General features: G+C 46.3%; 1 protein-coding gene across 6 annotated transcripts in view; it reads right to left on the bottom strand.

Moving 5' to 3' along the window:
• Window positions 1–14,691, bottom strand: part of CCDC138 (coiled-coil domain containing 138) — a 30,009-nt gene that overhangs the window by 1,469 nt on the left and 13,849 nt on the right. For 2 of the 6 annotated variants that reach the window (XM_025261104.3, XM_006054824.4), the window contains 5 exons: window positions 14,089–14,253; window positions 11,086–11,202; window positions 8,035–8,227; window positions 6,031–6,207; window positions 595–733 (listed from right to left, as the gene is read on the bottom strand). In XM_025261104.3, the coding sequence (XP_025116889.2) occupies window positions 595–733; window positions 6,031–6,207; window positions 8,035–8,227; window positions 11,086–11,202; window positions 14,089–14,253 (791 nt within the window). Of the gene's footprint in view, window positions 1–594; window positions 833–4,201; window positions 4,401–6,030; window positions 6,208–8,034; window positions 8,228–11,085; window positions 11,203–14,088; window positions 14,254–14,691 lie in introns of those variants that run through there. The other 4 variants (XR_006543389.2, XM_025261106.3, XM_025261103.3 and 1 more) reach the window with 4 other exon arrangements.

The following is a 14,691-nucleotide window of genomic DNA, read 5'->3' on the forward strand; positions in this document are numbered from 1 at the left end:
AGCCACAAGTAACCTCAGGCTGCATTGTGTTTACTGAACCAAACCAAGAGGTCACGGCATAAAAACACAACGCACAGAAGATGTTCAGATTTCCCTCAAAAGAAACACTAGAGTATACGAGATTCAGGGAAAATACAGTTTGAAGTCTATGTCCTTTTTTTAAAAAAATAATTTAAATACCAATGCTTGCATCAGGCAAAGAAGAAATACAAAAAGAAAGCCCTCACTTATGGCAATGAAATGAAACCAGTGCAGCAGTGCGTCCATGACTGTTTGTGGCCAGCACCGGTCACAGTCTTTTCTGCCTGCTTCCTTCTCACCCCTGACCCAGTGCATCCACAGTAAGCACCAGCAGGACACACCTTCATCTGCCCCCGTCTTCACCTGTGATCACAGCGTGCCAGCCTGCAGGAAGCTGGCCCAGGGTTCACTCTGTCACCAAGTGTGTGGCCTGGGACCAGCATTTAACACACCACACGTTTGCTGGAAACTCTGATTCAATAATCACAGTGGAGCCACTGCAGGAAGCAGAAATCTAAATGATCACAGTGAGTTGGTTTCTGATGAGAAAGGTGAGAAATCAGAAATCCTTACTTGATCTTGGAAAGTTTCTGCAGGATGATACTGAGCTTCTCTAGGACATGGAGGTCGAGCTTCGGGGCCCGGAGCAGCACGGAACAGGTCCGGAAGAAGAGCGAGCAGCTGCAGGCCTCCAGGAAGGGCTGCAGGGCACCTGCGAGACAGGAGGCTCAGGGCAGGGGGCGGGGGGCCGGGCCCTGCAGGGCGCAGTCACCCACTGCTGGGTAGGGTTTCTGTTCTTTCCACTCTTACACTGTGGGGAAAATACCATCATTGGAAGAATTAAAATATCTACTGGCTCTTGTTGAACAAGCAAACTGAAGGTAATGACGTCAGAGTTCCATTCTTCAGACGTCAGATTCTTCCACTGAGCAGAATCGAGAATACAGTTCATAACAGGAGGCTGTTTAAATAGTGCTTTAGCAGTGTTTAATAATAAGAAGAAATTCTGTTGGGGTGGTAATTTTTTTAAAGCATCTGAAATTTAAGAATTTCATTTACATGTTAATGACAGCTTGGATAACCACTGAATAAGGAAAAACTTTAAGCAAAAGTGGGAAAGATTCATAAAAGAAAAGATTGAAGATTTTAATAAAATTTTATTGAAAAGACTTATGCTTTCTATAGTTTTCCCTGCTTGATTTTTTTTGAGCAATAAGTGTTCATTTATATTTAATTTTCAAACTGTGGTTAAATATGCATAAGGTAACATGTACCACTGGAACCACTTGGAAAAGTGCAGTGTTTGCTAGTGTTAAGTGCACACGTGCTGTTGTGTAAACACCACCCCACGCACCCCAGAGCTGCTCATCTTCCCTAGCTGACTGTCCCGTGAGTCACTAACCCCCAGTTTCTGTGCCCCATTCCCACCTCCTGTCTCTACATATGACAACACGGGGGCCCTCACATGTGTGAAGTCACAGAGGACCTGCCCTTCTGTGTCTGTCTGATTACACTCAGCATAACATCCTTGAAGCCCATCCGTGGTGCAGGTGTCAGTTTCCACCTTTTTAAAGGCTGAATAATGTTCCACAGTACACAGACCACACTTTCTCTTGCTGCTTTCAAGATTCTCTGTTTTTGACAGTCTGACATTTTGTTATCATGTGTCTCCAAGGCGGGGTCTCTCTGGGTTTATTCTGAACTTCACTGAGCTGTGGAATTTGGTGAAATTCTTAGATTTGTAAAAGCACGTCTTTCCTCAAATGTGGTAAGTTTTCAGCCATATTTCTTTAAATCATTTTCATGAATCCTCTCAGCCTAATCTCTGGACAAGCACCTGCAGCTTCACGGAGCACTGTGAATCTAGCCCTGCCCTGGATTAGATATTGTCTTCAGGGAGTGCTGTGGCTAGGCTGATCTTCTGTCCAGACACTAAGACTTTCTCCACATCAACAGTAAGGCTGTGTTGCTCTCTTGTCATTCGTGTGTTCACTAAGCAGCACTTTAAATTTCCTTCAAGAACTTTTCCTTTGCATTCATAGCTTGGCTAACAGCTTAGTCAAAGAACCCCAGCTGTAGGCCTGTCTTTGCTTTTGACCCACCTTTCTCACTGACTTCAATCACGTCTAGCTTTCCATTTTAAGTGAGAGAGGAGTACTCTTCCTCTCACATGAACTCTCTGAGGCCACTGGAAGGGTATGCTGCTGCTGCTACTAAGTCGTGTCAGTCGTGTCCGACTCTGTGCGACCCCATAGACGGCAGCTCACCAGGTTCCCCTGTCCCTGGGATTCTCCAGGCAAGAACACTGGAGTGGGTTGCCATTTCCTTCTCCAATGCATGAAAGTGAAAAGGGAAAGTGAAGTTACTCAGTCGTGTGACTCTTAGCGACCCCATGGACCGCAGCATACCAGGCTCCTCAGTCCATGGAATTTTCCAGGCAAGAGTATGTTAATTAGCCTAATTTCAATATTGTGTGTCAGGGAGCAGGGAGGCCTGAGGAAAGATATGGGGGAACTGCAGTCAGTGATGCAGGCAGAACACACACATTATTAAGTCACGGCCTGCCCCCCCACACCCCTCCTGCCCCAAACCATGACAACATCAAGACCACTGGTCACAGATCACCGTAACAAACACAGGAATAATGAAAAGGTTTGAAACACCATGAGAATGACAAAAATGTGACAGAGAGATGTGAAGGGAGCAAATGCTGCTGGAAAAATGATGCCGGAAAATCTATTCAAGGCAAGGTTTCCACACACCTTCAGTATGTTTAAAAAAAGAAGTACTTGCAAAAGCACAATTCACAACAGGCTTGTGAACGTACATATTTTTGGACAGAAGGACTTTTGGGTCTTTGGCTAGTTTCCCAACTTCTATTACTTTTATAATAAAAATAAACTTTATTTGAAAAACAAGGTCTGAGAAACATACTCAAATACATTGTTCCATTCAGGTGTTAAACAGTAACACAAGATGGTTTCTAGAGCACAAAAGAGAATAAACTCATAATACAAATACAAACTTAAATTATTTTATTGAAACTATGTCTGACAAGAAAAGGAAAATTCTTCAAGAAAGTGAAACTCATGCTCTTACACAGCTAAGCCCAGGTAGGTGAGTGATAGCTTTCACCACTGACAGGAAGAAAAAAAGAAACTACAGAGTAATTTTCTAAAAGCACACTGCTCAGTTATTGTCTGATTTATATTCATGTGCAAAACGTATAATCAGAAGCCCTCAATCTAAAAATAACACTGTGCTCACCACACACACTCAGGTAGAGCAACGCACAGACCCCCCTTCAAACTCATGAAATGTAGCCCAGCAGCTTTCAGAGAACTCCGCCCACACAGTTCCTGGTACTTCTCACGCTTGGGGGAGGTAGGGTGGGGATGGCAAAGACGACCTGCAGCAGATGGACAGGGGGCCCTGGACAGACTCACAGAGCTCCTACCGCTTCGCCACGTCTGTGCCAAAGGCCGGTCTTCTTCAAGTTCCAACACAGCACCGGGAACCCACCACCTTCCCCCAAATACGTGACAACAGTCATGAAACAAGGTGGCCACCAGATTGGGCGGCTCAGGTGCCCCAGTCACAGCCCACTGGACAAACCAGAACTCCACCTGAATCTGAGACACAAGACTCCAGAATGGCGAACCTAACAGCCAGCTAAGGCGAGCGCTAGTGTAGACAAAGTTTCTCTACTTCTGAGTCTGGTCAACAAAAACCTCTGCCCGAGGCCCCACCAAGCCCCACTGGGAATGCTGTTTGCGCAAATAAACTTTTCAAGTTACAGTGTGTCTCAGTTTACCATCTTACAATGCTGCTAAAAACACTAGAAGACGAAGTGCAACAAACATACAGAATACATGCCCCGTGTTTTAAATTACTCTGGGATTTAACAGACGTGAAACAACTGTGGAGTCACCTCCCAGTCTCAGGCCGTTTCTACACTGACCCCAGGTGGACACCACCAGGCATAGCTTAGCCACTGGCAGCTCCTCCCGTTCAGCAAAGTGGCAGACCCGAGGCCCAAACCATGGCACTGCATACACGGGCCACCAAGGCCCAAGAGCTGCAGACCAGTGCTATCAGGATTTCTTTTCCAACAATTCTTCCTAAACAGTTAAATGGTAAAAGAGGGCTTCCCCAGTGGCTCAGAAGTTAAAGAATCTACCTGCAATGCAGGAGATGTGGGTTCAATCTCTGGGTTGAGAAGATCCCCTGGAGAAGGGAATGGCAACCCACTCCAGTATTCTTGCCTGGAGAATCCCATGGACGGAGGAGTCTGGCAGGATACAATCCATAGGGTCACAAAGAGTCAGACACGACTGAGCAACTAAATAATATGGTGAAATGAGTTTCCCACCTCAAACCTAAAAAGAACAAAACAAAACCAACAGTGGAGAAGTATTTGCTGTGTTTTGATCTATGATTCATTTATCCCTTCAACAAACTTTGTTGGCTAGTACCAGGCATTGGGTTTATGCTAAAAATGGAAAATGCATCCAACAAATACACACACCTCACTCAGGGACCCTCAAAGTTACATCACTTCCGGTCTCCTGGGTCCCATCTCTCTGTAGCACAGCTCCCAGAGAGCAGCCTCAGGAGCAGCTGTTTACCCCACGGGACGGGAAGAAGAGCAAGAGAGGGTGAGGGCAGCTGGGACAGAGGCGCTGGGCCCTGCATGAGGAACCGGACATGGTCTCCCGCATGGGTGCTGTGGGTGCCCCAATACTTCTGAGGTTGTATCACGTTGTCCTCTGGCTACACGATGGCTTCATCTGTCAGACACTCAGATGGCTCTGTCTCTGATGAACAAACATTTACACCTGATAGGAGTTTTCTTTTCCTTATTGAAAAAAGTTCTGTGAAACTTGTTGGGAATTCACCTACTTCAAAAAGTAACCTTGAGTCTCTGTGTCTCAGTTACTAATTTTGCAATGCTGCTGGAGACCTGACATCAGTTAAAGCTGCCACGTCACCATCACCCCGCAGGCAGGAGTTAGACTCCAGAGGGCAGTCTGATCGTTTAACTGTGACAGTCAAGAGATGAACACGAATAAACACGGTCAGCAGAGGCTGTCCCCCTGGGGCAGGAGGAAGCAGCCCTGGGTGGGGAGTGTGTGGCAGAGCCCCTCCCCAACCCACAGCCCTGGGTTCAAGTTCGAGCTCCACCTCGGTCCAGCCGTGGGTCCAGGACAAGCCAGCTGACCCTCCAGGCCCCGGCTCTCCCCAGGGCCTCCTCGAAGGACCGCTGTGGGGAAACAGGCACCCAGACCACATCCAGGGAGGTTGGAGGGACAACTGGCTACCAGGGACCTGCCCTTGCTTGCTGGTTCCCACAGAGCGTGAGCTTCCTGGCTGTGGTTCCACGTTCTCAAGGCATAATGAGAAGTGCCGTGCACGGAAGATGAGAAACTGAGAGTGGGAAGAATCACTGAAGCAAAATGGCAGCTTCCCACAAGTTGAGGGGTTTCCCTAGGGTCTGAAGAACAAGGCAGGCGAAGACCATCAGAGTCCTGGCTGGGCTGGGGAGGAGCCCCCACCAGCGAGTAAGAGCTTGTCTCACTCATCAGGGCCATCGCTGAGAGAAAAACCCCACTGACCACATTGCTTCACGCACTCAAGCATCAGAGACACAGGGAGGCTGCGGGGGTCTCCGGGAGGAGAGGAGGCTGGGTCCCCATGTGCCCTGCAGGTGGGGACGTTCCCTCCCAGCGACCAGGAGGACATGGCTGCTCTGCCGCACAACAGACATGAGGAACAGAGAAGGGGCTGGAAAGTGAGCGAGTCTTCACACTGAGGCCCCTGGGAAAGCTGGTGGGCATGTGGACAAAGGGTGAGGCTCTAGACCTCGGAACGGCACTGCTGACCCCGTGACCCAGCTGTGCTGTACACAACACAACTGCACGCTGAGAACAGACTCAAACCGCCGCCCTCACTGGGCTCGACGCTCTCTGGACTCCCCCTCTCCCTCCTGTTATTGGACATGACACTCACTGGATTCCACGGTCATCTGCAGCAGGCTGTCCATCACGCTGGGCAGCAGCCCCCGGCTGGAGAGCTTCAGGTGGCTCAGCACCACCGGCACTGCCTGCAGCTGCAGGAACAGGCTCTTCCCCTCGTCTGCCTGCAGGTCCAGACACAGCGAGTCAAACGCCTGCGCCAGAAAGTCAGCTGGAAGACAGGGCACCAGACAATGACCACATCGTTAGTCCAGCAGGTCACAGGCATGGCAGGAAGGGGACCCTGATGCGGCCGCAAACACGAGAGAAAAGGAGAAACTGGAGGACCAGAAAAGATGGGCTGAATTCAGATACTGCCCCTCACTCAGCTGTCAGGACTGAAATGGGAGGAGACGGTACAACAGGATAAACTTCACTCAGAAATTCCCTGTTTAACACTGAATTTACAGTGAACACCACTTCTTTATATCAAGGAAAACAGTCAATATTCAGCAGTCTGATCATGACTACTGCCTGCCAACACCTGTGAGCAGCATCACCATCGCCACCTCGACAGCTGCTTCTGAGACGAGGTTTCTTGCTACTGCTGCTCCCATTGACCTGTTTCAAAATAACTTTATAAAAATGAGGGTTTCTGCCTCCAGATCAAGACCAAATGGGAGCCACTCCCAGAGCTCAGGAGACCGACCTTCTTGGGTTGCCTGTGACCTCTCTGCCAGGAGGAATGGCCCGGGGGCCAGACCATTCTGATCGCAGGATGGACCTGAGGTCAGATAATGTGCAAGTAGTGCACGAAGAGTTAACACAAAGTGTCAAACCCACATCAGGATCATGTCTATGCAGACGCTCGTGAAGAACAGAAGTCCTTGATTTCTGCCCTGACACTCCAGCGATAACCCTTCCCTGACCTGGGCCCTCACCGTTACTTACGAACTCTGTACTTACGTCCTGTTATTTCAAAGTGGATGAGGTTTTACTGACACTGTGTTAGAGCAAGGTCCACATTTCACAGAATGTGCTTTGCTTACATGAACAAATCTCTTTCTTCATTCATTATTGTTCCTTATTACTGATGATCAGAATAGTTAACACTCTAGTCATGAGCTCTGTGGGGTCTCGTTCATCAGGGCTCCACCCCCATGACCCGAGCACCCCCCGAAGGCCAGTCTCCTGACACCATCTCCCTAGGAGTAGGGTCCCCATGTGAACTGTGAGAGGGAAAAACATTCAGCCCACAGCACGTGGCAGCCAGCACCTCTCTCTGCCAGTGTCCACCTGACCTGCATGGACCATCCCCAAGTCACCAGTTTTCACTATTTGCTTCCATGTCCATCCTCACGTGTTTAAGGCCACTGCCGGGGACGGTGTGTCCAATACTGGACTGCGCAGAGTGGGGGAAGGGGCACCGAATCCTTCCTGCTTATCTCTTCTTCCCATTCGAGTTGCCAGCCATGAACATCACTGTGTCTCTGATGACGGGACCAAGTATGTTGATACATGGTGAACTCTGGTATGGGCTTCTCACACATATCTCAGACAGCCACTACCCCTTCTGATACAACTCTGGGGACCATAACCACGAGGAAGAAGAGAACAAAGACAGAGGCACTGTCTGGTAGGCAAGCTCTCTCTGTCGCTATCTACTGAGCTCTGCTGTTACAAGGAAAAGCAGTCAGAGGCCAGGGAGGCAGATTAATATACATGTGTTCAACTAAACTCTATTCACAGAAATAAGTGCTGGGCCTCACTGGCTCCCAGGCTCCGGCCCACCAAGCATTGTCCCAGTGGATCTGTAAAGGCGCAGTCTCCGTGCCGTGTGGGTTCTGTGAGGCGGGTAGTGGCAAAGGCTGCCGTGGACACAGGATCCAGGCGCATCAGTAAAGGCCTGGAGGGCAAGAAGCCAGCCCACCACTGACCTTCTCAACTTCAGCAACTATAGTCGGGCCCCCAGCATGAAACAGCACACTAGTCCACTCTGAAAAAGTAAAATGTGTAACTATGTAAGAACTGCTTCACTGTGGACAATCTGAAGGCTTACCTTGAGTGACTGTTTTGAGGACGATTAAAGTGGACACGAATCTCAGGGGCAAGCTGGTGCTCTTGAAGAAGGCAGCTGTCCTCGGTCGACTCTCCACTGAGTGCTCTAAGGCCACGTCCTGAACACCCTTCGTCACCACTCCTCTGAATATGTCTTCACCCAACCTCCTCAGTGTGGCTGTCATGGTCGAGTGCTGTTAAAAATATGAACTCTCTCAGTACACTTATCCATGGTCAGGAAATAGATATTTTAAATACTACAATCAAATATATGAACTAAAAATAAGCCAACTAAAAAAAATTCAATGGAGTTGAAAATGCACAGGATTGAAAAGCAGAATACAGGACACCCACTTTGCAGACACACACAGATGAAAAGGGCATGGACAAAGAACACACACCACGCTGACAGCGACCTAGAGGCCGGAGCAGTTCTCAGCCTCAAACAGGCTTCAGAGCAGGCAGTTACCAGGGAAGGAGGGGCAGCACGCAGTGACGGAGGGTGAGGGCTCCAGGAAGACATGACGACACCTCGGGTGTGTGATCGCCTGCAGACACAACACCCACTGCACTGTCTGTCAAGAATAACCAATAAGCTGCACTTCATGAAAATCAAAACCTCCTGTTCTGTGAAAGCACTGTCAAGAGAATAAGAGGACAAGCCAGAGACGGGGGAGAAAACATGTGTAAAAGACACACTTGAAAGACTGTTATCCAAGTACTGATAGAGTCCTAGAGACAGCAGTAAGAGAACACAGCCCGATTAAAAACGCACAGACGACCCAGACACTGCAGCCAAGACGACACACAGATGCCAAGCAGACACAAGCAGCAGCACCGCACACGTCATCAGGGTGAAACCCCTGTGGGTAACACCCCACACTACAGGGAGGGCCGAAGCCCCAAACCTGACAACACCAAATGCTCGTCAGCCCTGGGGCAGCAGGTACCCTCAGCACTGCTGGGGGACCAAAGAGTGCAGCCGCTTGAAAGACAGGCTTCAGCTTCTTAAACAACAAAGCATCCTGTTAGCCAATAACCACATTCCCTGATATTTCAGCTCCTAAAGGAGCTAAAAACTTACATCCACACAAAAACCCACCTGTGGATGTGACAGCAACTCTACTCAGAGTTGCCAAATCTTGGAAACAACCAACATGTCTGTCAGTAGGTGATAGATCAACAGTGGTCCATCCAGTGGAATAGTATTCACAGCTGAAAAGAGTTATTAGGCCATGGAAAGGCATGGAGGAGCCTTAAAACATATGACTATGTGGAAGAAGCCCATGTTAAAAGGGCACACACTGTGTCACCCAGCTCCGCGACATTCTGGAAAAGGCACGACCACCTGGGTAGTAAATGGACCAGGTGCGGTGGGGGAGAACAGGCACAGCACAGAGGATTTTTAGGGCAAATTTTTTTTTGGTATCAAATGTTAATTTTTTGCATCAAATTTTATATCAAACTATACTGTGTGATAGTGTAACAACGGTTACAGGCTCCAATACATTTGTCAAAACCCACAGAATGCACACCACCAAGATGTTGGGGGATGATGGCACATCCAGGCAGGACGCTGACCGTGAAGAAGATTCCGTCTGGCAGGGATGCTGGTGGGTGGGGGGGGGTGGCAGCGGTGGCGGGGCAGGGTACCTGGGAAATCTCCCTGCTCAACGCTGCTCTAAACCGTGACGTCTACATATGAGAAGAGCCACGTGAGGCTCTGGAGGGAGACGGGACGGTCACCTGACCGCAGCCCTGGCGGCGACACTGCACCTGTTCTGCACGGCGTCACCTTCGGGAGATGGACAATGTGTCTATTATTTCTTATGACCACAGAGAATCTCTAATCACCTCAAAATAAAAAGCTTAACTTATGTACCCGCACTTTGACAACTGTTAAAACTAAATTATTAAAAACCCATCAGTACGTGTTTAGCAATGCGCAGGTGGGAACCAAACTTCGCAGCAGAAAGCCGTGCAGCTGGCAGCCCCGCCCCAGAGCACATGGAGTGACCGGGTCCACACTGGAGGCAGGGCAGCATGAACTGTCTCAGGAAGAATGAGGAGACTATTCCGGAAGGAAGACAAAGTCCCACTCAACGCTGAGTCTAGCCTTTGACGGCTGAAAGCAAGAATTCAGCCAACCTTTCTCAGAACCCATCATACAAACAGCAAAGTCACAGTGACTCTGAACAGACTTGATCATTTTATGTAACTTTCTTTTATGAGACAACCCACAACCAATACATCCAGATGATACTATGTGTGTGGGTGCACATGCTCCCCCACACACGTGCTCATGCACTCACTCGTTTACCATCATGGCAAAATATTTAGGGTTTCCTCAGGAAAGGTATTTCCCTAAACCTCAGCCATCTGGTACATAACCATCAGGCCCGCATGGAGCAGCTTAGCACCCGCATCCTAAGGGCCATGGGGCCAAGATGAAACTACCCCAGCAATGCTTTGTTTCTTCCCCAGTTTTAACTGAACGAAACCTGTATCAGGATGTATCAGTACTAACTGGGGAAATAAAATTTTACAAACCTACTATAATTCACAGCACACGGTACACACACACCTCACATTTGGATTAAACAACCCTACGTGAGCTGGTAACACACACCCTTCATTTACACGACGCTGGAGTAACTCTCCCTCTTTGATTACCTTATCCTAACAATCACAGTCCCATTTAGCTAGTGTGTGTTTATTGACATAAGCACAAAAAATAAATTTCTATTACCTTCAAGAATATAAGAAACCATAAATTAAATAACGGGGCGGGGGGAAGCAGTTAGTTTCAACAATAACCTAACACAGTGAAACTCCTTATTACACAATTCTGAAGCTCACAAACAATACCCTCTGCACTGAGAAAGAGGACAGAAAAGGAGAAAGAAGAACAAGTGGTGAACGAAGCAAGGGAGGCAGGCAAAGTCCTGTGACGTGACGAGAACGCAAAGGGAAGCCTGAGACAGAGCAAGACCGGGAGCCACGCAGTACTGAACACAGCTTTCCCTGCAGATCGACTCTGATTCACAGTTACCTGAGTCCCGGCATCGAGCTGCCTTAAAGACCAGTAGATAAACTTCACGAAAGGCTCGTGAAGCCTGGCATTCACAAAGGGCAACCACTGCAGCTGCTCTGTCATCAGAGGCAAAAGCTAAACATGAAATGATGGAAAATATAAACACAGTTTTCAGACATCTGAAATTATTACAGTTTTCAAAAAATTATTTTTCCAAAAGAAAAGAGTTCTCTAACAAAAAAAATCTCTATTTTAAAATTAAATGCAATACAATAAGGAAACACACGTTTGAGACTTTACATATATATTTCCTTGACCCACCAATACCACACCTAGAATTTTAAGATTAACTTATATAAACACACATCTGAATCTTTTGTTGTTGTTCAGGTGCTAAGTTGTGTCTGACTCTTTGTGATCCCATGGATTACAGCATAAACTTCTGGTACATGTATAACCATTAACTGATAATGACATCTTTATTGCCATGGCATAGTCTGAGGTAATAAAAGCAGGTTTCAAAAGTGTAATAAGATCCTCTTTATATAAAATATGTCTATTGAATTTACATTGAGAGAGATAAGAAAAGATGTTTTTTAAAAAGTATTAACAGTGAGATTTCAGTAACTGGAAAGATGCTCACTTTCCTCTTTATATGTCTTTCATGAACATTTTAATGTTAATTTGTAAAAATAATACACATTTTTAAAAAAGAACATTGACTCAACAGTATGTTATTTTGTTGAAAGTTTAAGACCACAGAGATACAGTCTAAGCCTTTGAGGAAATAATCCCACTTCTGCTATAACAGCCTAAGAAAATTACCTAAAATAAAACCTTCCAAAAGCTCACATACAAAAATAGTGTTACAATGATTCGAAAAAAATGCAAGTGACTTAACGGCCTAACAAAGGGAAATAGCTAGGTCAAGTGAATAGTTACTCAGTGGACTAGAGATGATGAACAGAAAATATTAATGATAAAAATTAAGTAAAAGTAATAAAAGCAAGGATGTAATCATATGTAATTGGACCACAGACATAAAGACACACCAGACCTCTGACAGCAGCTCTGGAACACCCTCTCCACGCACCAGCCACCTCTATTCCGTGACCCCAACCCTTGATACACCCTCTTTGACTTCTGAGACCCAGCTCCCCCCACCTCTCTGCTCACTTTCAGGGACCCCTACTGGCTGGTTTTCAGTCACCTGGTCACCTGCTCCTCAACTCAGGATCAGCCAATTAGGACTCATGCCTCCCGCATCCACACCCAGTTCAGGCATCTCTGCAGAGCTCCATCCCCGTGGCAACACCCACCAGACACAAGCAGCTAGTCTCCAGCTCAGCTGCCTAAAACTATCTAGCCAGAAGGCAGAGGTGCAAACCCAGATCTTGTGGTTTCCTACCTGGAGTGAATGCTGCCAACATGCATTCCAGTGCAAAATCAACAGCTGGGAGCCAACCTTGAGACCCCGCAAAAGTACAGGATCCATCATCAAGTTCCACCAAGTCCCAAGTACGCAAAGTTGCGTACTTTTGTACTGGCTTCCCCAATGGCTTACCGAGTAAAGAATCTGCCTGCAATGCAGGAGACACAGGAGACCAGGGATCGATTCCTGGGTTAGGAAGATCCTCTGGAGGAGGAAATGGCAACCCACTCCAGTACTCTTGCCTGGAAAGGGTCTGACACAACTGAATGATTAATGTTTCACTTCTAAGGTGTACATCCAGAACAAGTTAATAAATAATAATCCTTATTTGAGGATGACGACAAGAACCTGGTGCTCCCTCGGGCTATGGCTGGAGGTGTAGTTCCCTGGTCAGCTGGCTGTTAGCAGAAGGTCACCCCAGCCTGGTTATGACCCTCCTCCCTCCTCCTCTTGCCTTCACGGCTGGTAAGGGTGAGTGAGCCTCCGACTCTACAGTAGCCTCTTGTGTCTGGTCTGAAGTGCTCTGTGGTTACTGAACCCACCCGGATCACCCTGGTTAATCACCACTTTAACCAAAGCTCCAACACTTGGGCCACCTGATGCAAAGAGCCGATTCATTAGAAAAGACCATGATGCTGGGAAAGATGGAAGGCAGGAGAAGGGGACAACAGAAAATGAGATGGTTGGATGACATCACCAACTCAATGGACATGAGTTTAAGCAAGTGCTGGGAGATGGTGATGAACAGGGAAGCCTGGTGTGCTGCAGTCCACGGGGCTGCAAAGAGGTGGACACAACTGAGTGACTGAACAACAATCTCCACTTGGCAGTGAGTGGATAAGTAACTTTAATTCACTTTGGCAAAGTGATGTAACATCCACGGGCTCTAGGGGCTTAGGTTATGAATATCTCCAGGGCCACTATCCTGCCCAGCACAAAAGGCATTCAGAAGAAACTTTTTAAGTAAGGATGGAAACAATTTCCTAAAATGAAAGTGCATCCTATATGTAATAATTCTTTAAGTAAAACAAACAACCTCAGATATCCAATCTTCAGAGTTTTTAATGTATTTCTTGTAGAATGCAACAGTCAACCTCTAGTGACAATTTATATTGACTGTAAATATGAATATCAATATCCAAATTAATGTTTGTAATTTAAGAAAATGGTCATTTGTCTTTGATAAAGAGAAGCCTTTTGAAAATAGTTTGTTCTTTCATGACAAAAGGCAAAATAAAATTATTTTAGTGAGATGTGAATCCTAAAAAGATGCATTATCAGGAATTGTTCATATCACTGATTACCTGCCTAACTCTAAAATATAATTATTTTGCCATTTTTTGGAGTAGGTTTTTAATTTCTGGTCTTCCTTTAAAAGGAAATTCCCATCATGTTATAAAAATACACGCAGGAATTCATGTGGATTAAATCTAAAATGAGTCTTTTTACAACAGACTGTTGGTATGATCAACTTTCTACCAAAAATACTTTCAATATTTTTTCTCCTGCAAAACACACCACAGCCTTCCTTTTTTCACTCTTCACGTCTCTACTGAGTTATGACAAATTATTTCAAATTAAAAACAAACCTTCACACACTTCTCCTGAATATCACTTCTCTGAGAAGCAAATGTGGGGAGTGGTTTTTCACCATCCATTCCAGATTCCTCATTTTTCAATTTGCTAAGGTGATGATCTGATATCCAGTCCATGAAGACAGTTACAAGTTCATAAACTTGTCCATTAAGTGATACCTATAAGCAAAAAATTAAAGCAAGCATTTATTTCAATTCACAGCTTGCTAAAACTTCAAAGGCAAGTTTTACATTTGTTAGGTGATTATGGAATAATTTATCTAAACTGCTTCCATAAAACATGCATTGGATTGCAAAGCTTCTCCAAATGGAAGAAATTCCAAATCAAATCTCTCCAGTTAAGATCAGACCCATGTTAAATGCTGGCTGACAGAAGGGGGAGACCCACCACAATAAGGACATTGAAAGAACTGTACCTTATTACCAAGAGAGAGAATTTTCATTAATATTCTTTATCCAAGTTTGATAATGAAGAAAAGCAAAATTGGCTTTAATTCAAGGGCATGAACCACCCATAACTAAGATTTTAACAAATTTAAAGGCTTTAAAAGCTAAATAATTTCCACCATGGAACTTATCTTCCTCCCCCAAAAGCTG

Source organism: Bubalus bubalis, chromosome 12 (genome assembly GCF_019923935.1).
Source record: "Bubalus bubalis isolate 160015118507 breed Murrah chromosome 12, NDDB_SH_1, whole genome shotgun sequence".
NCBI lineage: Eukaryota > Metazoa > Chordata > Mammalia > Artiodactyla > Bovidae > Bubalus > Bubalus bubalis.